Source organism: Pelophylax lessonae (assembly GCF_965119305.1).
Source record: "Pelophylax lessonae genome assembly, chromosome: 4".
NCBI classification, from domain to species: domain Eukaryota; kingdom Metazoa; phylum Chordata; class Amphibia; order Anura; family Ranidae; genus Pelophylax; species Pelophylax lessonae.
This window is the reverse complement of record NC_138771.1, coordinates 592,088,852-592,111,928: the sequence shown is the minus strand read 5'-3', so window position 1 is coordinate 592,111,928 and position 23,077 is coordinate 592,088,852. Positions and strand designations below refer to the sequence as shown.

The window sequence follows — 23,077 nt, the reverse complement described above, 5'->3', positions numbered from 1 at the left end:
GTTCTTAAGATTCTTTTGCATGTTTCTGTGGAAATCATCAGGATAAAAGATATAGCAGGAGCTATAAGGATGTAAAAGAAGACCAGATCTGGGGTGTATATAAAAAGTCTGACACTTGATACATTTGAAGAACATATGAATGTTAAAAAAGCAAATATTTAATAGTTTTCCTTTACCTTAATACACAGAGCCCATTTTTATTATTATAGGGAATCTAGAAAGCTATATATACACAATAAATTTACTATTTTATACTTGTTTATCGGGAGTTTCATGTCAGCCTAATCCATTTGGTGCCATCTACAGACTGGGATTGAAATAAAATAATACAATGTATATTTGACATTTAAACAGGGCATATCCAGTATCTGAAGAGGAGGAGACAGTGTTCAGTGTATGACTGACAATGGCCTGAAGCAATCAAAAAACTGTGCGTCAGTTCCATGAAAAGGGTGCCACAAGAAACATCCTGTTTGTTCAATGATGTTCCAGTGCAAAACCATGAATGCTTCCGATTTTGGGGACAGAATATCCTGAATACTGAGCAGAAATGATCCATATGATTTCTTGCAGTGACTGCTGTGCAGTAGACTTTTTCCCACTTTCAGTATGGTAGCATGTCCTCTAACAGCCACGGTCGCCGGGGGCCAAACATATCCCGTTATATTTTTTATTATTTGGTTTTAATGAAACCCTGCAAGGGAGGGAAACAAAGATCTAGCATCCCCCGCATTAAAAATAAGAACAAAAATATATGACACAAAATCAAAAGTAAAACAAAAGCACATAAGATAAATCTTTGCCAGTGGCGACCAGTGGTAGAGTCTTAGTTAGCTGGCCATGAAACTAAGTTCTTCATTCTTGGGCTGCAAGATGCTTTAGAAGTTTATTTTTGCTTTTCATTTTATTTTCATAATTTGTTTTTCTAGCCATTAAAGCAGACTGGCCCGAGCTCAAAACCAAACTTCTGGTTGCTGTCTCCGAAGTCACTGACAGCAACGTCCCTGAGGGGTAGATGTTCCACCTTGTAGGTGTTGATCTCGAGTACTGTTCGTTCTACACCTTTACGAAGCTATGAGAAAGGAAAGGAAAAAAATAGGTTATAGTCATTGCTAAGAAAGTCTAAATGGTTTGCTGATTATTATAATGCCTTTAATCTAATATTCTCATGTTTTTGATATCTACTGCAATAGTACTGAAATGCCTGTGAAATACAGAAAACAGGAAGTGAAATTTAGTAGCCAGAAGGCACTTTAAAGCTGAACTCCATGTAAAAAGTTAATGCATAGATGAAATACATACTATTTTATCGGCCAGTGGATTTTTATTCCTAGCCAAACAGTGTAGACTTACCTGACAGGACAATAGACCTGATTTTTTTTTTCTTCCTACAGTTGAGTAACATTTACCGATCTTGACCCCCCCCAGCCTGTGACTGGACAGTGAAGGAGAAGCAGCAGACTGATGATCCCTTCTCTCTTTTACTTTGATCCCACCTACTATTAACATGTTCCTTGTTAGCACATGAGCACTGAAGTACAACTAACACCTAACTTTGGTTCATTTGTTATGAGAACTATTTGTAGCCACCCTGCCATATGCAGAGGTTCTCCTCTAAACTCAAGGTTGCTGCTGTATCCGACTGCTGTCACTAGTTGTTGCTGGCACTTGGGGCAATAGGCAAGGGAGCTGTAACACTTTTGGGGTATGATTACTTATGCCCCCCCTGATGAACCACTAGTCAGTTTGTTGCCGAGGAAGCATTCTGGGGGAGGATATAAATATTTGTGGAGTCGTTTGGTGAGCTCTCCGTCTCCCCAGACTGTGGCCTGGGGAGGTGCATGCAGTAGTTTGTGCTTTCTAGGCCAGAAGGCTGTTTTGGGCCTAGCACATCCTCAAGCTGCCCTGCCTGGTCAAGGGGGGTACAGCTCCCCAAACTAGCAGAGATGGCATCTGCCTATCCTGCCTTGAGACTAGGATATTTCTAAGGAACTCTCAGCTGCAACTGCTCAACAGAGAAAAGAGCTCTCAAACCCTCGCATGTGTTTACAATCTCCTCTGACTAAGCTGTAATGTCTGGAAGTGTCTTAGCAAATGTCCTAGCAAGACAAGAGGGGGGGGGGGGGGGGGGCCATCTCTAGGAGTTTTTTTGGTCAACCTTTGGAAGGTATGTAAATGGCATATATATAGTAAGTGTATCAGACAACTTTGATTAAAGTATGTTTTTATCTACAGATGCTCGGGTGCCCCTACCTGCATAGGCAGTTTTTTGGTAAAGGCGAACTAACCCTTTAGGCTGGATTAACACTGAGTCAAATATTAAAACATTCAGGCGTTTTCACTTACTGATAGCACCAGGAAATATGAATTGTAAAAAAACTGTAAAAATCACATGCCTTAATGTCTTAATAATAAATATCAGTTACCCTAGATACTTACTTGGCACCCATCATATAACGCTCGTAACTGTGGTGTGCGGCTGTGACCAAGCTCCTCCTCATTGTCTGCCCTCAACTTTATCGACCGCTCATGATTTTCCTTCGACATGTCATACCACGCCACAGACTGCTGGCAGTTATACGTGAAGTTTTGTCTGCCTACTGCACTTAGCAACTTGAGGAATGTCATTTGTACCATATGGACGGGGTTACCATCAGCATCAATGTAATGGAACTGTACAGAAAACAACAAGAAAATATGTGAAATACTGGCCTGTAATGTGCAAGATATTTAAAATATTATAAACAAAACAATGATGGCTTAAAAACAAAAACTACAACTCAAAATTCCTTTACTTGTAACCACTGTGCAACACCTCACTTTGTGCAGCCCTTTACTATCATTGCACATTTTCCCTGAGTGCCAGTAGCTAATGACTTCTGTAGCTGCAGTGCCATTGTACATTGGTACTATAAATAAAAAGCTAGGAATTAAAATCCTTTTAACCTCTAGACTTGTATTGGAGCATGCAGAGTGACTGCTTAGCTGCTGAAAGCAAAGAAAATACCTAGTACTTCCACTTATAAAGGACCATGTGACTCATTCCTCAGTATAGGTGCTTGGTGACAGACCAATTATGTTGTATGGAGTGGGAAAAGAGTCCTCAGACCGGTGTAAGCTCAAACTAGAATAACTCTTGAGATTGCACAGGGGCCTAATTTCCTCTCTGCCAGCATCTTAATGGAACAGTGGGGCAGTGAATTAAAGGTGAATATTTTCAGCCAGGGGACTAAAGGTCATTTTTTTAAAACAAACATATTATACTTACCTGCTCTGTGCAATGGTTTTGCACAGAACAGCCCCGATCCTCTATGGGGGCACTTGATGATGTGTGATCCAAGTGTGATCGCTCCTGAGCCCCGATCGATGTGTCCATAAGACACACAGATCATGGTTTGGCCCCTCGCTCCCTCCTCACTGGCTGTGATTGACAGCAGTGGGAACCAATGGGAGGGGGTGCATATTAAAGGCAAAGCATGCATTAAGGTTAAAAAAAAAAAAAAACTTCTGCTTTAAGAATCACTTTAATGGAAACTTGCTGTTTTGCCCTGTAAGTTTTTAGTAAAAGCTGTACATTAGCAATTAACATACATTATAAATCCAATTAAAAATCAAATTTACCTTCTTTCCTCTTTTAAAGGTGCTGTACCAGTCTCCTGGGGTTTCTTTACTCCAAGCTGCAACTTTCACCTAGAAGAACAAGGCAAAGTGTTTATCAGTAGAACATCCATCAACCAAGAATTCAAATCATGATAAATTAATGTTCATATTGTGGGAATTTTCTTAATTCTCTTACTCTCTAATTACTACTTTTTTTTTATTTCCCTTTTTTATAAGGAGTCCAAAGGAAGGGCCATCATATTAGTGTCTCCTGTTCCATCAAAAACCCTATCAAAGGATGACATTTGAGCAAAGGCTACTGAGTCTTTACAGTTTAGACTTCAGTACCACTGAATAAATCTCATCAATGCTAAACTGCAGGCTTTAAAGAAAATAATACCAAATATATATAAAGGATTACTGCACTACTGTCACGGAGAACAGCTGCTGACACTACAACACAACAATATTGTACAAAGCTAAGGAAGGGGAGAAAAGTGCCGCGCTATAAACAAATGCAGAAAATATTGCCAGAGTGTTCTAACAAATAAAGTGCTGGGTATGAACATAAACAATTACACATATCACTAACTATACGGCTTAAAATGCAAAAGTGCAAAAATTGTCCAATATAAGCAAATGTGCAGTAGACAACATCAAATAAAGTGCAAAAAGTTGTGCGATGTAAACAAATGTGCAATAGAACAGATATACAATGTAGGCAACCTCCATATGTCACAAAAAGAAGCAAAAATAATGTAAAGTCCTCAATCATATAGACAAAATGCTCTAAAAATTAAACTCCATATCCAGAAAAAAGGAAGGGGCATCACGTGTCCAGAAATGGAAAGTTGTCACCCTGAGTGCGACCATCACCAAAAGGAGGAGTCAGGAGCGCTTACGAGGGTTAGTGGACTCTAATACGAATGGTAAAGAGTCATTCAAGCAGAAAGTGGTATAACCCTGATGGCACAATAGTCTTTTTAGTCGATTGAGTTTGCTCCATAACATTGCGCCAGTTGGATACCATTTGTGATCACATTACTTTGTACTAGAACCGCCCTGAAAACTACACAGAGAATGCAAGGTTTCTACTTTCAAATAAAGTCTGTCTTTGATAGTTTTACACTATGAAGAGGCTTTTTGTTTTCTTAGGTACCCGAGTTCCTATACGCACAGTAAAGAGTTGAGGAGACAGTGACAACCATCCGAGCACTATTGTGCCATCAGGGTTATACCACTTCCTCCTTGAATGACTCTTTACCATTAGTATTAGAGTCTACCAACTCTAGTAAGCGCTCCTGACTCCTCCCTTTGGTGATGGTCGCACTCAGGGTGACAACCTTCCATTTCTTAACACGTGATGCTACTTCCTTTTTTCTGGATATGGACTGGAATTTTTAGAGCATTTTGTCTATGATTGAGGACATTATTTTTGCTCCTTTTTCTGACATATGGAGGTTGCCTACATTGTATATCGGTTATATTGCACATTTGTTTATATTGCACAACTTTTTGCACTTTATTTGATGTTGTCTACTGCATATTTGCTTATATTGCACAACTTTTTGCACTTTATTTGATGTCGTATAGTTAATGATATGTGTGATTGTATATGTTCATACGCAGCACTTCATTTGTTAGAACACTCTAGCAATTTTTTCTGCATTTGTTTATAGCGGGGCACTTTTCTCCCCTTCCTTAAGAAAATAATGAATGAAAAATGTAAGCATGGCAATGGGAATTTCACAGAATACCACAACCTAATTATTTATATGGGTCCCTTTTCCTATTCAGTTATGGATTACAACCCACATTATAATTATGTGTGGGAAGGTGGAGAGCAGAGAAATGTAACATTTCTAATAAACATTCTGTTTCTTTTTAAAATAGCTCTTTAGGGTTAGAGATCACGCTGGACTGACTCACTCAGTTGTGGATCTATGGGTGAGTGATGGTGGAGGCCGGTTGGAAAAGTTCCCTACAGATGATTTCTGCCCCACTTAACAGAAAGATGGCAGTAAGCTCTTCTTGGGGGTTTGGGTTTCTACCTCTGCGTACGGTCTTAAGGTGGTTTCTGCATGTACTTGTAAAGGTAGGTAAAAAGAGCACCGGATATTCAATGAAATGCAAGTTGAAAGATGAATTTTGGATTGTTTTTATTGAAAGTAGCGACAAGTGATCAAGCCAATGCGTTTTGCTGAAACAGACTCCAGCTTCCTCAGGGCTGTTGCTATATGCTAATGATGAATACGCGTCAGCCAGCCTAAGCTACAGCAGCTCCGTGCGGTTCTGCCACACGCCGTCCAGCACTACGCAGTGCCTGGCCTCCTTGGAGACATCTTTACTTACACATTGAATTGTTGGTATGTATGTGTTCATTATCACACTTTGTTTGGGAGTAGATTTTATGCATTTTACTATTTTAATAAATGTTTTTAGTAGTAATGCACTAGGTCGGTGCACCCCTATTTTTGTTATCTTTTCTTCAGTTTGTATCGGATACCCTCGGTCCTGAGGTGGCAGCAAGACCTTTAGGCCTACTAATCCATATTTGTTGGAAACTTGCCTCTTCCTTCCCATTATTGCACTAAAGCGCAGGAGAATTTAACTACATTCACTACACCTAGGTGCCAGCCCGGTCTGCAGCAGCGTTTAATGTATAAAGGAAATGGAATTGGCGGCACTCCAAGGTAGATGGGAATAAAAATATATTTTTATTGCAGATTCAGTTAAAGTAAAAGGAAAAACACATACTCCCAGGAAAGCCAGTAAACGTGTTTCACATGTCAGTGCTTATTTATTACTCATAGGGCGGCCCAGTACAGCTCTCACCTCCCCCACATATACACACAAAAAAAAAAAACTTGACAATACGAGCACATGAGAAACGCATTTACTGGTTGTCCTGGGAGCGTGTGTTTTTTGCTGTACTTTTAACTGGATCTGCAATAAAGACATTTTTATTCTCATCTATCAATCCCATTTCCTATCTACAAGGTAAGATCCTTCCTCTCCGGATCTATTTGACAACTACAAAGATAACACCAAGAATGAAAGGACACAGCAGGACATTACCCGTAAGGTGTATGAGGCTTGGGACAGTTACTTGACCACACAGAAAGAAAGCAAACAGAGGTTTCTTCTGGACAGAAAACATTAATGCACATGCCAATATATGCTTAATAAAATGACACTTCTACATAAAATCTTGCTCGATTGTCATTGTGCAAAAAAAATAATAGCTGGTCATTGGCCAAAATTAAAAAAGCATGAAAACGCATTGCAATGCATAAACAAATGCACATAGAAAATGCATAAGAAATGCACGAAGAATCATTATCAGAGGTCTGAACCTAGCCTGAAAGAACTCCATTACTGCACTGAAAACTAGCGACAACACAATGGTGTCTTTCGGAAAACCACTGGAAGGGCACCGTTATTTCCACTGGCCACTAACAAAGAGGACATTTCTCCCACTGACCCCAAATAAACTGGATTTAGCAGGGATTCCGGTTACCTGAAAGTGATTTCATGCATTCCCCTGGGGTAAAAAATTTGAGAAGGCGGCTCTATAAGCAGGAGACACCAGGAATCTGACCTCCATACCACTTTCACGAAAACCCAAAGAGACAAGATAAATCTCTTTGCACATAAATCCTCTATCGCCACTAAGATTCAGGAAACGGGATACAAGGTTCTCATGCGTTGGTATAGGATGCCGTCTTTCTTGCATCGTTGTTTCCCTATGGTATCGGATAAATGCTGGCGCTGTAATGGCGCCACAGGGATGATGTTTCATATTTTTTGGGAATGTCCACTGGTCAAACCATTTTAGCAAGCGGCGGACGGCGTTGTCAAACAGCTTACTAACGTGGACGTGGCAGATGATCCTGTGGCGTGCTTGCTGCACCTCCCCCGATGGCCAGTTAAGAGATACAAGTCCTCTCTGGCTATTCAGCTTTTAAATGCTGACAAAGCCTGCATACCCCTCTGTTGGAGATGACCTGATACACCCCCGAGGTCTCTGTGGTTTTCCAAGGTTAAGGAGCTTCGGGACATGGAGGACATGTCGGCTACATTGTACACTGAAGAATACAAACACAGCAATAAAAGTCCTAACTCTTTCCGAATCTACTAAGAAAAAAAAAAAAAAAAAAAGCAGGAATTTGGTGTCGGCATTCCCATTGGAGAGATTCCTCACACTTCCTGTCTTAGTGACCACACAATGTAGGAAGAGATCTTCCTTATGGACACAAAGACAGCAGAAAGAAACATTAACAATGGGCTCTACCAGGCTGTGTCTGATGCCAATAACAGTAATGTTGCTTGAAATGAAGAAGTAACTATCATAAAAAGTCTTTAGAGCCAGCAACTTCCTATAATGCAGAGCTGCAGGACTGAAATTGTGTGGGCAGCAGCTGAACAGTGAGGAAAGAATGTTCTTCCTTTACACGTGCTTTTGGAGTGCTCTTAGATGGCAGTAAACACCCAATGACTAAGACCGCTGCCTGTGGTTGTCTGCAGACCTTTCTTAATTTCTATAAAGGAGAAGATGCTACTGCAGGACACAGTGCATACCCACTTATCCGAATGCAAGTACTTTTGGCTTGCCGTTGTGTGAACCATCTCTTCCATGCAATGGGTCCTACACTCATTTTTGGTAACTCTAGAAATGTAAGCTCTGCAGGGAGAAAGTCAATAGTTGAGTGTGAATGTGAAGATCTCAGATCTCTATACCCGTTTAAAGACTCCCATAGGAAACAGAACCAATCCAGGCTTACACAAGTGCACCACCTATAGGTTGATAGTACGTACTGCACCTCACTAATGCAATTCTTATGCACCCTTAGCTGTAATAGGTGAACATTTAAAGACACAGCTAAAATATAAATAGATAAAAGCTACCATTTTACCTACCAAAGGAAATACAAAAAAACATGCCTGCATTTATGCTTTTATTTTATACTTCGATGGGAATGACACGTTCATTAATAAACACAGAATATTCATACTGCTCATGGTAATTTAACTCCCCAATGTGGATATACCTACACATGAGAGGAAGCAATATGGATGTCTCAGAGCGTATACTAAACCAAGGATCATTGGAAACCCTCAGAAGATTACTATCACCATTGACACCCTGAAAGAACCAGTAAAGCAGCCCATAGAGGATTCGATTTTCTTTCCTTCCACAATGGGTGGAAGGAAAGAAAATTGTGCGATTCCTCCATCAACGCAGTGAGGGTTGATGGGGGAACCCCTCCAGCAGCGCTATTGTGTTCTGCCTGGGGGGGGGGGTGGAACCAGAACACAAGGATTACTGCTAGTGACTATAGCCGCCGGTAGTAATCATGTAAAAGATCAACCTAATTACAATCAGCATGCCCATACATGGATCGAATCTCGTCCGATCCCTGCTGAATCAACTGAAATTCAATCCATGTATGGCTGCCTTTATTCTGTGTACTTTTCATAAATAGCACTTTTTTTTTTTTTTTTTTTAAGTAAAAGTCCCTGCCTACCCATCCAGGCATGGAAGACCCCCAGATTGGCTAAGTCTGTTAAAGTATGTGTTTAATGAAAAAACCATGAGACAGCTATTGAGGACCTCTTCTGAAACATAATCCAGGTCATTAATGCCAAGTACTAAAGCCATTGGGTTACCATTAAAGCCAGGAACATTTTAAAGCTGCAGGACTGAAATTGTGTGGGCATCAGCTAAACAGTGAGGAAAGAATGTTCTTCCTTTACTTTAGGTTGATAGTATGTACTGCACCTCACTAATGCGATCAATAAAAGGTTTTAGGAAAATCTGTCCTGATCACTGAACTTTTAAAAATTACCAAAAAGTAGCTTAGAGTGGGACAGCTCTCTTCACAGGTGGAACTGAACGCTAGAAATCCATGCATAGGTGTGGCCATCTTGGCTTTCCTCAAGGCAAGGTTCATCAAAAATATCAAGCATCAGGCTCTCCATTACATTCCTTCCATACTCTGTGTCACCTATTCTGAAGTATTGTGACCAGCAAAATATAAGCATGCTCTGAAGAGCCATCCCATTTGTTGATGTTTGGCCGGTCCAGACTCTGGAGAGATCCTGACTTTAACGTCAGGATCCATCCAGATGCCTGGGCAGCAGCTGGCTCAGCCTCTAAATGCGCTGCTGAGAGCCTGAGCCAGCTGCCCCTGCCCCCTTCGCAGTCCCGGCTCTCCTGGAGCCAGCTGCCCCTGCCCCTTTCGCAGTCCTGCCTCTCCTGGGGCCAGCTGCCCCTGCCCCCTTCACAGCCCGGCTCTCCTGGAGTCAGATGCCCCTGCCCCCTTCACAGTCCCGGCTCCCCTGGAGCCAGCTGCCCCTGCCTCCCCCCCCACCCCCCTTCACAGTCCCGGCTCTCCTGGACCCAGCTGCCCCTGCCCCCCCCCTTCACAGTTCCGGCACTCCTGGAGCCAGCTGCTCCTGCCCCCTTCACAGTTCCGGCTCTCCTGGACCCAGCTGCTCCTGCCCCCTTCACAGTTCCGGCTCTCCTGGACCCAGCTGCCCCTGCACCCTTCACAGTCCTGGCACTCCTGGAGCCAGCTGCTCCTGCCCCCTTCGCAGCCCGGCGTGTTTTTTAAATATCCTGCACTTCTCTTTTAACATGTCTTGTTGATCCTGAATACAGATGAATCCCCAAAGCATCAAAGCTCTGCCCAGACTATAAAACCATCATCTTAGCGACATGGAGACCTCCGAGCACTTACTAATGTCTGAAGTCCAGCGTCTGGGTGTCCTCGTTATAATTTATAAGAATGCATCTGCGGATTGTATTCAGATTTACCTAGAGAGGGAGGGGAAAAATAAAAGTGAGAAAACAACTAGGAGATGTAAGGAATAGATGTCTGATGCACACTATGTCCAGGAAGCAGGACCACCTTGAGGTGTCAAGCAGTGGCACCATTAGCTGTAATAGGTGAACATTTAAAGACACAGCTAAAATATAAATATATAAAGCTACATTTTTACCAAACAAAGGATATACAAAAAACATGCCTGCATTTATGCTTTTATTTTATACTTCGATGGGAATGACACGTTCATTAATAAACACAGAATATTCATACTGCTCATGGTAATTAACTCCCCAATGTGGATATACCTACACATGAGAGGAAGCAATATGGATGTCTCAGAGCGTATACTAAACCAAGGATCATGGGAAACCCTCAGAAGATTACTATCATCATTGACACCCGAAAGAAGCAGTAAAGCAGCCCATAGATGATTCGATTTGCTTTCCTTCCACAATGGGGGGGGGGGGGGGGGGTAGAGAACCACCGGTAGTAATCATGTAAAAGATCGACCCAAATTCCTTTTTGTGACATATGGAGGTTGCCTACATTGTATATCTGTTATATTGCACATTTGTTTACATTGCACAACTTTTTGCACTTTATTTGATGTTGTCTACTGCATATTTGCTTATATTGGACAATTTTTGCACTTTATTTGATGTCGTATAGTTAATGATATGTGTGATTGTATATGTTCATACCCAGCACTTCATTTGTTAGAACACTCTAGCAATTTTTTCTGCATTTGTTTATAGCAGGGCACTTTTCTCCCCTTCCTTAAGAAAATAATAAGTGAAAAATGTAAGCATGGCAATGGGAATTTCACAGAATACCACAACCTAATTATTTATATGGATCCCTTCTACTATTCAGTTATGGATTACAACCCACATTATAATGATGTGTGGGAAGGGGGAGAGCAGAGAAATGTAACATTTCTAATAAACATTCTGTTTCTTTTTAAAAGAGCCCTTAGGGTTAGAGATCACGCTGGACTGACTCACTCAGTTGTGGATCTATGGGTGAGTGATGGTGGAGGCCGGTTGGAAAAGTTCCCTACCGATGATTTCTGCCCCACTTAACAGAAAGATGGCAGTAAGCTCTTCTTGGGGGTTTGGGTTTCTACCTCTGCGTACGGTCTTAAGGTGGTTTCTGCATGTACTTGTAAAGGTAGGTAAAAAGAGCACCGGATATTCAATGAAATGCAAGTTGAAAGATGAATTTTGGATCGTTTTTATTGAAAGTAGCGACAAGTGATCAAGCCAATGCGTTTTGGGGAAACAAGAGACTCCAGCTTCCTCAGGGCTGTTGCTATATGCTAATGATGAATACGCGTCAGCCAGCCTAAGCTACAGCAGCTCCGTGCGGTTCTGCCACACGCCGTCCAGCACTACGCAGCGCCTGGCCTCCTTGGAGACGTCTTTACTTACACATTGAATTGTTGATATGTATGTGTTCATTATCACACTTTGTGAGTATATTTTATGCATTTTACAATTTTAATAAATGTTTTTAGTGATAATGCACTAGGTCGGTGCACCCCTATTTTTGTTATCTTTTCTTCAGTTTGTATCGGATACCCTCGGTCCTGAGGTGGCAGCAAGACCTTTAGTCCTACTAATCCATATTTGTTGGAAACTTGCCTCTTCCTTCCCATTATTGCACTAGAGCGCAGGAGAATTTAACTACATTCACTACACCTAGGTGCCAGCCCGGTCTGCAGCAGCGTTTAATGTATAAAGGAAATGGAAGTGGCGGCACTCCAAGGTAGATGGGAATAAAAATATATTTTTATTGCAGATTCAGTCAGACCCCGTTCACATACAAGCGACGCTACTTCACAGCGCGACCTCCGAGGTCGCGGTGCGAGCAGCGCGCCGCGACCTCGGAGCAGCCGCCACGGACTTCATAACATTGAAGTGTATGGCGGTCGCCTCCAGGTCGCCCCAAAGAAGCTCCGGACCCTTTTTCTAAGTCGGAGCGACTTGTGTCGCTCCTATTAGAACGGGTCCACAGCTTCCCTATGGGAGGCGACCTGTGAGGCGACCAGGTCGCCTTAGTGTGAACGGGGACTCAAAGTAAAGGAAAAACACATACTCCCAGGAAAGCCAGTAAACGTGTTTCACATGTCAGTGCTTATTCATTACTCATAGGGCGGCCCAGTACAGCTCTCACCTCCCCCACATATACACAAAAAAACTTGACAATACAAGCACATGTGAAACGCATTTACTGGTTGTCCTGGGAGCGTGTGTTTTTTGCTGTACTTTTAACTGGATCTGCAATAAAGACATTTTTATTCTCATCTATCAATCCCATTTCCTATCTACAAGGTAAGATCCTTCCTCTCCGGATCTATTTGACAACTACAAAGATAACACCAAGAATGACAGGACACAGCAGGACATTACCCGTAAGGTGTATGAGGCTTGGGACAGTTACTTGACCACACAGAAAGAAAGCAAACAGAGGTTTCTTCTGGACAGAAAACATTAATGCACATGCCAATATATGCTTAATAAAATGACACTTCTACATAAAATCTTGCTCGATTGTCATTGTGCAAAAAAAATAATAGCTGGTCATTGGCCAAAACTAAAAAAGCATGAAAATGCATTGCAATGCATAAACAAATGCACATAGAAAATGCACAAGAAATGCACGAAGAATCAGTATCAGAGGTCTGAACCTAGCCTGAAAGAACTCCATTACTGCACTGAAAACTAGCGACAACATAATGGTGTCTTTCGGAAAACCACTGGAAGGGCACCGTTCTTTCCACTGGCCACTAACAAAGGGGACATTTTTCCCACTGACCCCAAATAAACTGGATTTAGCAGGGATTCCGGTTACCTGAAAATGATTTCATGCATTCCCCTGGGGTAAAAAATTTGAGAAGGCGGCTCTATAAGCAGGAGACACCAGGAATCTGACCTCCATACCACTTTCACGAAAACCCAAAGAGACAAGATAAATCTCTTTGCGCATAAATCCTCTATCGCCACTAAGATTCAGGAAACGGGATACAAGGTTCTCACGCGTTCGTATAGGATGCCGTCTTTCTTGCATCGTTGTTTCCCTATGGTATCGGATAAATGCTGGCGCTGCAATGACGTCACAGGGATGATGTTTCATATTTTTTGGGAATGTCCGCTGGTCAAACCATTTTGGCAAGCGGTGGCCGGCATTATCAAACAGCTTACTAACGTGGATGTGGCGGATGATCCTGCGGCGTGCTTGCTGCACCTCCCCCGATGGCCAGTTAAGAGATACAAGTCCTCTCTGGCTATTCAGCTTTTAAATGCTGACAAAGCCTGCATTCCCCTCTGTTGGAGATCACCTGATACACCCCTGAGGTCTCTGTGGTTTTCCAAGGTTAAAGGAGCTTCGGGACATGGAGGACATATCGGCTACATTGTACACTCAAGAACAAACTTTTCAGGGCAAATGGGATCCGTGGGACTACTTCACATGTACGGACGCTTACCCGCGGGAGCTCTCTGTCTGCAACTAGGGCTCTGGGGGTGCGGGGGGGTTGGGACCCGGGTATCGCCGGCCCCATCAGCTTCCTTCCTGCTCCCTTCCTCCACGCCTTCTTCTCTCTTACTTTTTTCCTCTTCACCCCGCGTTTCCTGCTCCCTTCCTCTCACTCTCCCATCTGTACCTACTCACACTTTCTCCCTGAGACTGGAATCTTCTGTAGCTTCTATCCCTGATACCTGTTCATTCCCTCAATGACTCCATGGTTTGGAGTTGCCGTTTCCTGCTCTGTACAGGAGCCCGTCTGTCGGTACTATCCTGGTACCCGACACCCATAAGTTTGCTATAAATTGAGGTTGTTTACTTGTTACTCAATCTGCCATCCTTTGTAACATTTGGTATGTTTGTTCTCTTGCACACCCAGGAGGGGACTAATCCCACCTTTCTGTTCCAGTTGACTATATTCATTTCACAGCTACGGTAACCTTTGGTTGAAGCTCTGTTTATGACGCTGTTGTCAGATTGTACTGTTTCATCTTTACCTGATGTGCATTCACTCTGTTTGTATTGCAACCTCTTACTAAATAAAGGAATTAAAAAAAAAAAAAAAAAAAAAAAAAAACAGGAGACACCAACCCCAGTATACTGAGGCATCCTACCCGATTTATATACTCACTTGACCAGCAGCTCACTGATATCCTCCCAGCGATTCATATTCGGGAACTTCTCCTGAAGTAGCTTCTTTACACCTTTGCTCATTCCTACTGGAACCACCTTTACACTGCTGTAGAAACAGAGGAATTTACAGATCATTTTTAAGAATACAAAAACAGCAATAAAAGTCCTAACTCTTTCCGAATCTACTAATAAAAAAAAAAAAAAGCAGGAATTTGGTGTCTACATTCCCATTGGAGAGATTCCTCACACTTCCTGTCTTAGTGACCACACAATGTAGGAAGAGATCTTCCTTATGGACACAAAGACAGCAGAAAGAAACATTAACAATGGGCTCTACCAGGCTGTGTCTGATGCCAATAACAGTACTGTTCCTTGAAATGAAGAAGTAACTATCATAAAAGTCTTTAGGGCCAGCAACTTCCTATAATGCAGAGCTGCATGACCAAAATTGTGTGGGCAGCAGCTGAACAGTGAGGAAAATGTTCTTCCTTTACACGTGCTTTTGGAGTGCTCTTAGATGGCAGTAAACACCCAATGACTAAGACCGCTGCCTGTGGTTGTCTGCAGACCTTTCTTAATCTCTATAAAGGAGAAGATGCTACTGCAGGACACAGTGCATACCCACTTATCCGAATGCAAGTACTTTTGGCTTGCCGTTGTTTGGACGATCTCTTCCATGCAATGGGTCCTACACTCATTTTGGGTAACTCTAGAAATGTAAGCTCTGCAGGGAGAAAGTCAATAGTTGAGTGTGAATGTGAAGATCTCAGATCTTTATACCCGTTTAAAGACTCCCATAGGAAACAGAACCAATCCAGGCTTACACAAGTGCACCACCTATAGGTTGATAGTACGTACTGCACCTCATTTTTGTTTACACAAGCCGCCTGACTTTCTACCTCTCCCCCGCCGATCGCAGAGTGATCAGCGGACATGGGGTCCGCCAGTCACACGTGCGCGGGGGGGGGGGGGGGGGTCCGTGACCACGCGGGAGCGCACCTCCGGCGGCGCTCGCTCCCTAGACCCTCACAGGCTAGCGACGTAGACCTACGTCGCTTTGCCTGTGAGGGGCTGACTGCCGACGTAGATAGTCGTGCGGCGGTCGGCAAGTGGTTAATAAACACAGAATATTCATACTGCTCATGGTAATTAACTCCCCAATGTGGATATACCTACACATGAGTGGAAGCAATATGGATGTCTCAGAGCGTATACTAAACCAAGGATCATGGGAAACCCTCAGAAGATTACTATCATCATTGACACCCTGAAAGAACCAGTAAAGCAGCCCATAGAGGATTCGATTTTCTTTCCTTCCACAATGGGTGGAAGGAAAGCAAATTGCGCGATTCCCCCATCAACACAGTGAGGGTTGATAGGGGAACTCCTCCAGCAGCGCTATTGTGTTCTGCCTGGGGGGGGACCAGAACACAAGGATTACTGCTAGTGACTATAGCCGCCAGTAGTAATCATGTAAAAGATCGACCTAATTACAATTAGCATGCCCATACATGGATCGAATCTCGTCCGATCCCTGCTGAATCAGCTGAAATTCAATCCACGTATGGCTGCCTTTATTCTGTGTACTTTTCATAAATAGCACTTTTTTTTTTTTTTTTAAGTAAAAGTCCCTGCTTACCCATCCAGGCATGGAAGACCCCCAGGTAGGCTAAGTCTGTTAAAGTATGTGTGTCATGAAAAGACCAGGAGACAGCTATTGAGGACCTCTTCTGAAACATAATCCAGGTCATTAATGCCAAGTACTAAAGCCATTGGGTTACCATTAAAGCCAGGTACATTTTAAAGCTGCAGGACTGAAATTGTGTGGGCAGCAGCTGAACAGTGAGGAAAGAATTTTCTTCCTTTACACGTGGCTTTTGGAGTGCTCTTAGATGGCAGTAAACACCCAATGACTAAGACCGCTGCCTGTGGTTGTTTGCAGACCTTTCTTAATCTCTATAAGGAGAAGATGCTACTGCAGGACACAGTGCATACCCACTTATCCGAATGCAAGTACTTTTGGCTTGCCGTTGTGTGAACCATCTCTTCCATGCAATGGGTCCTACACTCATTTTTGGTAACTCTAGAAATGTAAGCTCTGCAGGGAGAAAGTCAATAGTTGAGTGTGAATGTGAAGATCTCAGATCTCCTTACCCGTTTAAAAACTCCCATAGGAAACAGAACCAATCCAGGCTTACACAAGTGCACCACCTATAGGTTGATAGTACTTACTGCACCTCACTAATTCGATCAATAAAAGGTTTTAGGAAAATCTGTCCTGATCACTGAACTTATAAAGAATTACCAAAAGTAGCTTCGAGTGGGACAGCTCTCTTCACAGGTGGAACTGAATGCTAGAAATCCATGCATAGGTGTGGCCATCTTGGCTTTCCTCAAGGCAAGGTTCATCAAAAATATCAAGCATCAGGCTCTCCCATTACATTCCTTCCATACTCCGTGTCACCTATTCTGAAGTATTGCAACCAGCAAAATACAAGCATGCTCTGAATAGCCATCCCATTTGTTGATGTTTGGCCGGTCCAGACTCTGGAGAGATCCTGACTTTAACGTCAGGATCCATCCAGATGCCTGGGCAGCAGCTGGCTCAGCCTCTAAATGCGCTGCTGAGAGCCTGAGCCAGGTGCCCCTGCCCCCTTCGCAGTGCCGGCTCTCCTGGAGCCAGATGCCCCTGCCCCCTTCGCAGTCCTGGCTCTCCTGGGGCCAGCTGCCCCTGCCCTCCTGGAGTCAGCTGCCCCTGCCCCCTTCAGTACCGGCTCTCCTGGAGCCAGCTGCCCCTGCCCAATTCACAGTCCCAGCTCTCCTGGACCCAGCTGCCCCCGCCCCCCTTCACAGCCCCGGCTCCCCTGGACCCAGCTGCTCTGCCCCCTTCACAGTCCTGGCACTCCTGGAGCCAGCTGCTCCTGCCCCCTTCACACTCCTGGAGCCAGCTGCTCCTGCCCCCTTCACAGTCCTGGACCCAGCTGCCCCTGCCCCCCCCCCCTTCACAGTCCCGGCTCTCCTGGACCCAGCTGCTCTGCCCCCTTCACAGTCCCGGCTCTCCTGGACCCAGCTTCTCTGCCCCCTTCGCAGTCCCGGCTCTCCTGGACCCAGCTGCCCCTGCCCCCTTCGCAGTTCCGGCTCTCCTGGACCCAGCTGCCCCTGCCCCCTTCGCAGTCCTGGCACTCCTGGAGCCAGCTGCTCCTGCCCCCTTCGCAGTCCTGGCACTCCTGGAGCCAGCTGCTCCTGCCCCCTTCGCAGTCCTGGCACTCCTGGAGCCAGCTGCTCCTGCCCCCTTTGCAGCCTGGCACTCCTGGAGTCAGCTGCTCCTGCCCCCTTCGCAGCCCAGCGTGTTTTTTTTAATATCCTGCACTTCTCTTTTAACATGTCTTGTTGATCCTGAATACAGATGAATCCCCAAAGCATCAAAGCTCTGCCCAGACTACAAAAACCATCATCTTAGCGACATAGAGATGTCCGAGCACTTACTAATGTCTGAAGTCCAGCTTCTGGGTGTCCTCGTTATAATTTATAAGAATGCATCTGCGGATTGTATTCAGATTTACCTAGAGAGGGAAGGGAAAAATAAAAGTGAGAAAACACCAACTAGGAGATGTAAGGAATAGATGTCTGATGCACACTATGCCCAGTAAGCAGGACTACCTTGAGGTGTCAAGCAGTGGCACCCTTAGTTGTAATAGGTGAACATTTAAAGACACAGCTAAAATATAAATATATAAAGCTACCATTTTACCAATCAAAGGGTATACAAAAAACATGCCTGCATTTATGCTTTTATTTTATACTTCCGATGGGAATGACACGTTCATTAATAAACACAGAATATTCATACTGCTCATGGTAATTAACTCCCCAATGTGGATATACCTACACATGAGAGGAAGCAATATGGATGTCTCAGAGCGTATACTAAACCAAGGATCATTGGAAACCCTCAGAAGATTACTATCATCATTGACACCCGAAAGAAGCAGTAAAGCAGCCCATAGATGATTCGATTTTCTTTCCTTCCACAATGGGGGGGGGGGGGGGGAAGGAGGGTGGGCGAAGGTTGGGGAAAGAACCCCCATACAGGTATTGAAATTTGTCCGATCCCTGCTGAATAAACTGAAATTCAATCCACCTTTTTTTTTTTTTTTTTTTAAAGTAAAAGTCCCTGCTTACCCATCCAGGCATGGAAGACCCCCAGATTGGCTAAGTCTGTTAAAGTATATGTGTCATGAAAAGACCATGAGACAGCTATTGAGGACCTCTTCTGAAACATAATCCAGGTCATTAATGCCAAGTACTAAAGCCATTGGGTTACCATTAAAGCCAGGAACATTTTAAAGCTGCAGGACTGAAATTGTGTGGGCAGCAGCTGAACAGTGAGGAAAGAATGTTCTTCCTTTACACGTGCTTTTGGAGTGCTCTTAGATGGCAGTAAACACCCAATGACTAAGACCGCTGCCTGTGGTTGTCTGCAGACCTTTCTTAATCTCTATAAGGAGAAGATGCTACTGCAGGACACAGTGCATACCCACTTATCCGAATGCAAGTACTTTTGGCTTGCCGTTGTGTGAACCATCTCTTCCATGCAATGGGTCCTACACTCATTTTTGGTAACTCTAGAAATGTAAGCTCTGCAGGGAGAAAGTCAATAGTTGAGTGTGAATGTGAAGATCTCAGATCTCTATACCCGTTTAAAGACTCCCATAGGAAACAGAACCAATCCAGGCTTACACAAGTGCACCACCTATAGGTTGATAGTACGTACTGCACGCACCTCACTAATGCGATCAATAAAAGGTTTTAGGAAAATCTGTCCTGATCACTGAACTTATAAAAATAAAAATTACCAAAAGTAGCTTAGAGTGGGACAGCTCTCTTCACAGGTGGAACTGAACGCTAGAAATCCATGCATAGATGTGGCCATCTTGGCTTTCCTCAAGGAACGGTTCATCAAAAATATCAGCATCAGGCTCTCCATTACATTCCTTCCATACTCCGTGTCACCTATTCTGAAGCATTGTGACCAGCAAAATATAAGCATGCTCTGAAGAGCCATCCCATTTGTTGATGTTTGGCCGGTTCAGACTCTGGAGAGATCCTGACTTTAACGTCAGGATCCATCCAGATGCCTGGGCAGCAGCTGGCTCAGCCTCTAAATGCGCTGCTGAGAGCCTGAGCCAGCTGCCCCCTTCACAGTCCCGGCTCTCCTGGGGCCAGCTGCCCCTGCCCCTTCACAGTCCCGGCTCTCCTGGGGCAAGCTGCCCCTGCCCCCTTCACAGTCCCGGCTCTCCTGGAGCCAGTTGCCCCTGCCCCCTTCACAGTCCCGGCTCTCCTGGACCCAGCTGCTCTGCCTCCTTCACAGTCCTGGCACTCCTGGAGCCAGCTGCTCCTGCCCCCTTCACAGTCCTGGCATTCCTGGAGCCAGCTGCTCCTGCCCCCTTTGCAGCCTGGCACTCCTGGAGCCAGCTGCTCCTGCCCTCTTTGCAGCCTGGCACTCCTGGAGCCAGCTGCTCCTGCCCCCTTTGCAGCCTGGCACTCCTGGAGCCAGCTGCTCCTGCCCCCTTTGCAGCCTGGCACTCCTGGAGCCAGCTGCTCCTGCCCCCTTTGCAGCCTGGCACTCCTGGAGCCAGCTGCTCCTGCCCCCTTCGCAGCCCAGCGTGTTTTTTTTAATATCCTGCACTTCTCTTTTAACATGTCTTGTTGATCCTGAATACAGATGAATCCCCAAAGCATCAAAGCTCTGCCCAGACTATAAAACCATCATCTTAGCGACATGGAGATGTCCGAGCACTTACTAATGTCTGAAGTCCAGCGTCTGGGTGTCCTCGGTATAATTTATAAGAATGCATCTGCGGATTGTATTCAGATTTACCTAGAGAGGGAAGGGAAAAATAAAAGTGAGAAAACACCAACTAGGGGGTGTAAGGAATAGATGCCTGATGCACACTATGTCCAGGAAGCAGGACCACCTTGAGGTGTCAAGCAGTGGCACCCTTAGTTGTAATAGGTGAACATTTAAAGACACAGCTAAAATATAAATATATAAAGCTACCATTTTACCAATCAAAGGAAATACAAAAAAACATGCCTGCATTTATGCTTTTATTTTATACTTCGATGGGAATGACACGTTCATTAATAAACACAGAATATTCATACTGCTCATGGTAATTAACTCCCCAATGTGGATATACCTACACATGAGAGGAAGCAATATGGATGTCTCAGAGCGTATACTAAACAAAGGATCATGGGAAACCCTCAGAAGATTACTATCATCATTGACACCCGAAAGAACCAGTAAAGCAGCCCATAGATGATTCGATTTTCTTTTCTTCCACAATGGGTGGAAGGAAAGAAAATTGCGCGATTCCCCCATCAACACAGTGAGGGTTGATGGGGGAACCCCTCCAGCAGCGCTATTGTGTTCTGCCTGGGGGTGAGAACCACCGGTAGTAATCATGTAAAAGATCGACCTAATTACAATCAGCATGCCCATACATGGATCGAAATCTCGTCCGATCCCTGCTGAATCAGCTGAAATTCAATCCACGTATGGCTGCCTTTATTCTGTGTACTTTTCATAAATAGCACTTTTTTTTTTTTTTAAAGAGGTTGTACACCGATAAAAAAAAAATTTCTCTTCTTTACATCCTGAAAGAGAAACCCATAATGAGCTAGTATGCATCGCATACTAGCTCATTATGAAATACTTACCTTAGAACGAGCCCCCGCCGTGCCGTCCGCTTACCTGTATGACGGGCGACATGTATAGTCGCCCGTCTTCCGGGATCGCGGCATCCGGCCATCTGATTGGCCGGAGCCGCGGTGACGTCACTCCCGCGCACGCGCGCGGGAGCCGACGGTCACGGCACAGGGCTCTGAAGGAACGGCACGATCTGCCGTTCCTTCAGAGCGCATGCACCAGTGACGTCACTGGCTGCATTAAAGGTAAATATCTCCTAAACGGTGCATGTTTAGGAGATATTTACAGTACCTATAGGTAAGCCTTAATATAGGCTTACCTATAGGTACAACTTCCTGAGGAGGGTTTACTTCCTCTAAGTAAAAGTCCCTGCTTACCCATCCAGGCATGGAAGACCCCCAGATTGGCTAAGTCTGTTAAAGTAAATGTTTAATGAAAAAACCAGGAGACAGCTATTGAGGACCTCTTCTGAAACATAATCCAGGTCATTAATGCCAAGTACTAAAGCCATTGGGTTACCATTAAAGCCAGGAACATTTTAAAGCTGCAGGACTGAAATTGTGTGGGCAGCAGCTGAACAGTGAGGAAAGAATGTTCTTCCTTTACACGTGCTTTTGGAGTGCTCTTAGATGCAGTAAACACCCAATGACTAAGACCGCTGCCTGTGGTTGTCTGCAGACCTTTCTTAATCTCTATAAGGAGAAGATGCTACTGCAGGACACAGTGCATACCCACTTATCCGAATGCAAGCACTTTTGGCTTGCCGTTTTGTGAACCATCTCTTCCATGCAATGGGTCCTACACTCATTTTTGGTAACTCTACAAATGTAAGCTCTGCAGGGAGAAAGTCAATAGTTGTGTGAATGTGAAGATCTCAGATCTCCTTACCCGTTTAAAAACTCCCATAGGAAACAGAACCAATCCAGGCTTACACAAGTGCAGCACCTATAGGTTGATAGTACGTACTGCACCTCACTAATGCGATCAATAAAAGGTTTTAGGAAAATCTGTCCTGATCACTGAACTTATAAAAAATTACCAAAAGTAGCTTAGAGTGGGACAGCTCTCTTCACAGGTGGAACTGAACGCTAGAAATCCATGCATAGGTGTAGCCATCTTGGCTTTCCTCAAGGCAAGGTTCATCAAAAATATCAAGCATCAGGCTCTCCATTGCATTCCTTCCATACTCCGTGTCACCTATTCTGAAGTATTGTGACCAGCAAAATATAAGCATGCTCTGAAGAGCCATCCCATTTGTTGATGTTTGGCCGGTCCAGACTCTGGAGAGATCCTGACTTTAACGTCAGGATCCATCCAGATGCCTTGGCAACAGCTGGCTCAGCCTCTAAATGCGCTGCTGAGAGCCTGAGCCAGCTGCCCCTGCCCCCTTCGCAGTGTCGGCTCTCCTGGAGCCAGCTGCCCCTGCCCCCTTCGCAGTCCTGGCTCTCCTGGGGCCAGCTGCCCCTGCCCACCTGGAGTCAGCTGCCCCTGCCCCCTTCAGTCCCGGCTCTCCTGGAGCCAGCTGCTCCTGCCCCTTCACAGTGCTGGCACTCCTGGAGCCAGCTGCTCCTGCCCCCCCCCCCTTCACAGTCCCGGCTCTCCTGGACCCAGCTGCTCTGCCCCCTTCACAGTCCCGGCTCTCCTGGACCCAGCTGCTCTGCCCCCTTCACAGTCCTGGCACTCCTGGAGCCAGCTGCTCCTGCCCCCTTCGCAGCCTGGCACTCCTGGAGCCAGCTGCTCCTGACCCCTTCGCAGCCTGGCACTCCTGGAG

At 44.7% G+C, this 23,077-nt stretch overlaps 2 protein-coding genes across 2 annotated transcripts in view; both read right to left on the bottom strand.

The window, feature by feature from the left end:
- Positions 1-858: 858 nt before the first annotated feature.
- LOC309554494 (collagen alpha-1(XI) chain-like) lies at positions 859-3,699 on the bottom strand. The gene is made up of 3 exons (XM_082256243.1): positions 3,622-3,699; positions 2,440-2,673; positions 859-1,072 (listed from the first exon to the last, which is right to left on the bottom strand). The coding sequence occupies exons 2-3, from the start codon at positions 2,635-2,637 to the stop codon at positions 926-928; spliced, it is 345 nt and encodes a 114-aa protein (XP_082112369.1). The 5' UTR covers positions 2,638-2,673; positions 3,622-3,699; the 3' UTR covers positions 859-925.
- A 10,886-nt stretch (positions 3,700-14,585) lies between these two features.
- LOC309554073 (suppressor of SWI4 1 homolog) overlaps positions 14,586-23,077 on the bottom strand; it is a gene marked incomplete at its 3' end in the record, with an annotated part of 70,387 nt that continues 61,895 nt past the window's right edge. The window contains exons 6-7 of the mRNA XM_082255605.1: positions 18,078-18,154; positions 14,586-14,697 (exon numbers count right to left, since the gene is read on the bottom strand). Coding sequence (XP_082111731.1) covers positions 14,586-14,697; positions 18,078-18,154 — 189 coding nt within the window. The remainder of the gene's footprint in view (positions 14,698-18,077; positions 18,155-23,077) is intronic.

What these genes read in the sequence shown, in the direction of transcription:
- LOC309554494 (XM_082256243.1), bottom strand. Translation starts at nt 2,637, where the DNA reads ATGGTACAAATGACATTCCTCAAGTTGCTAAGTGCAGTAGGCAGACAA. An exon ending in CGTTATATGATGGGTGCCAA is followed by an intron (nt 1,073 to 2,439) that starts GTAAGTATCTAG and finishes CCTTTCTCATAG; the next exon opens with CTTCGTAAAGGTGTAGAACG.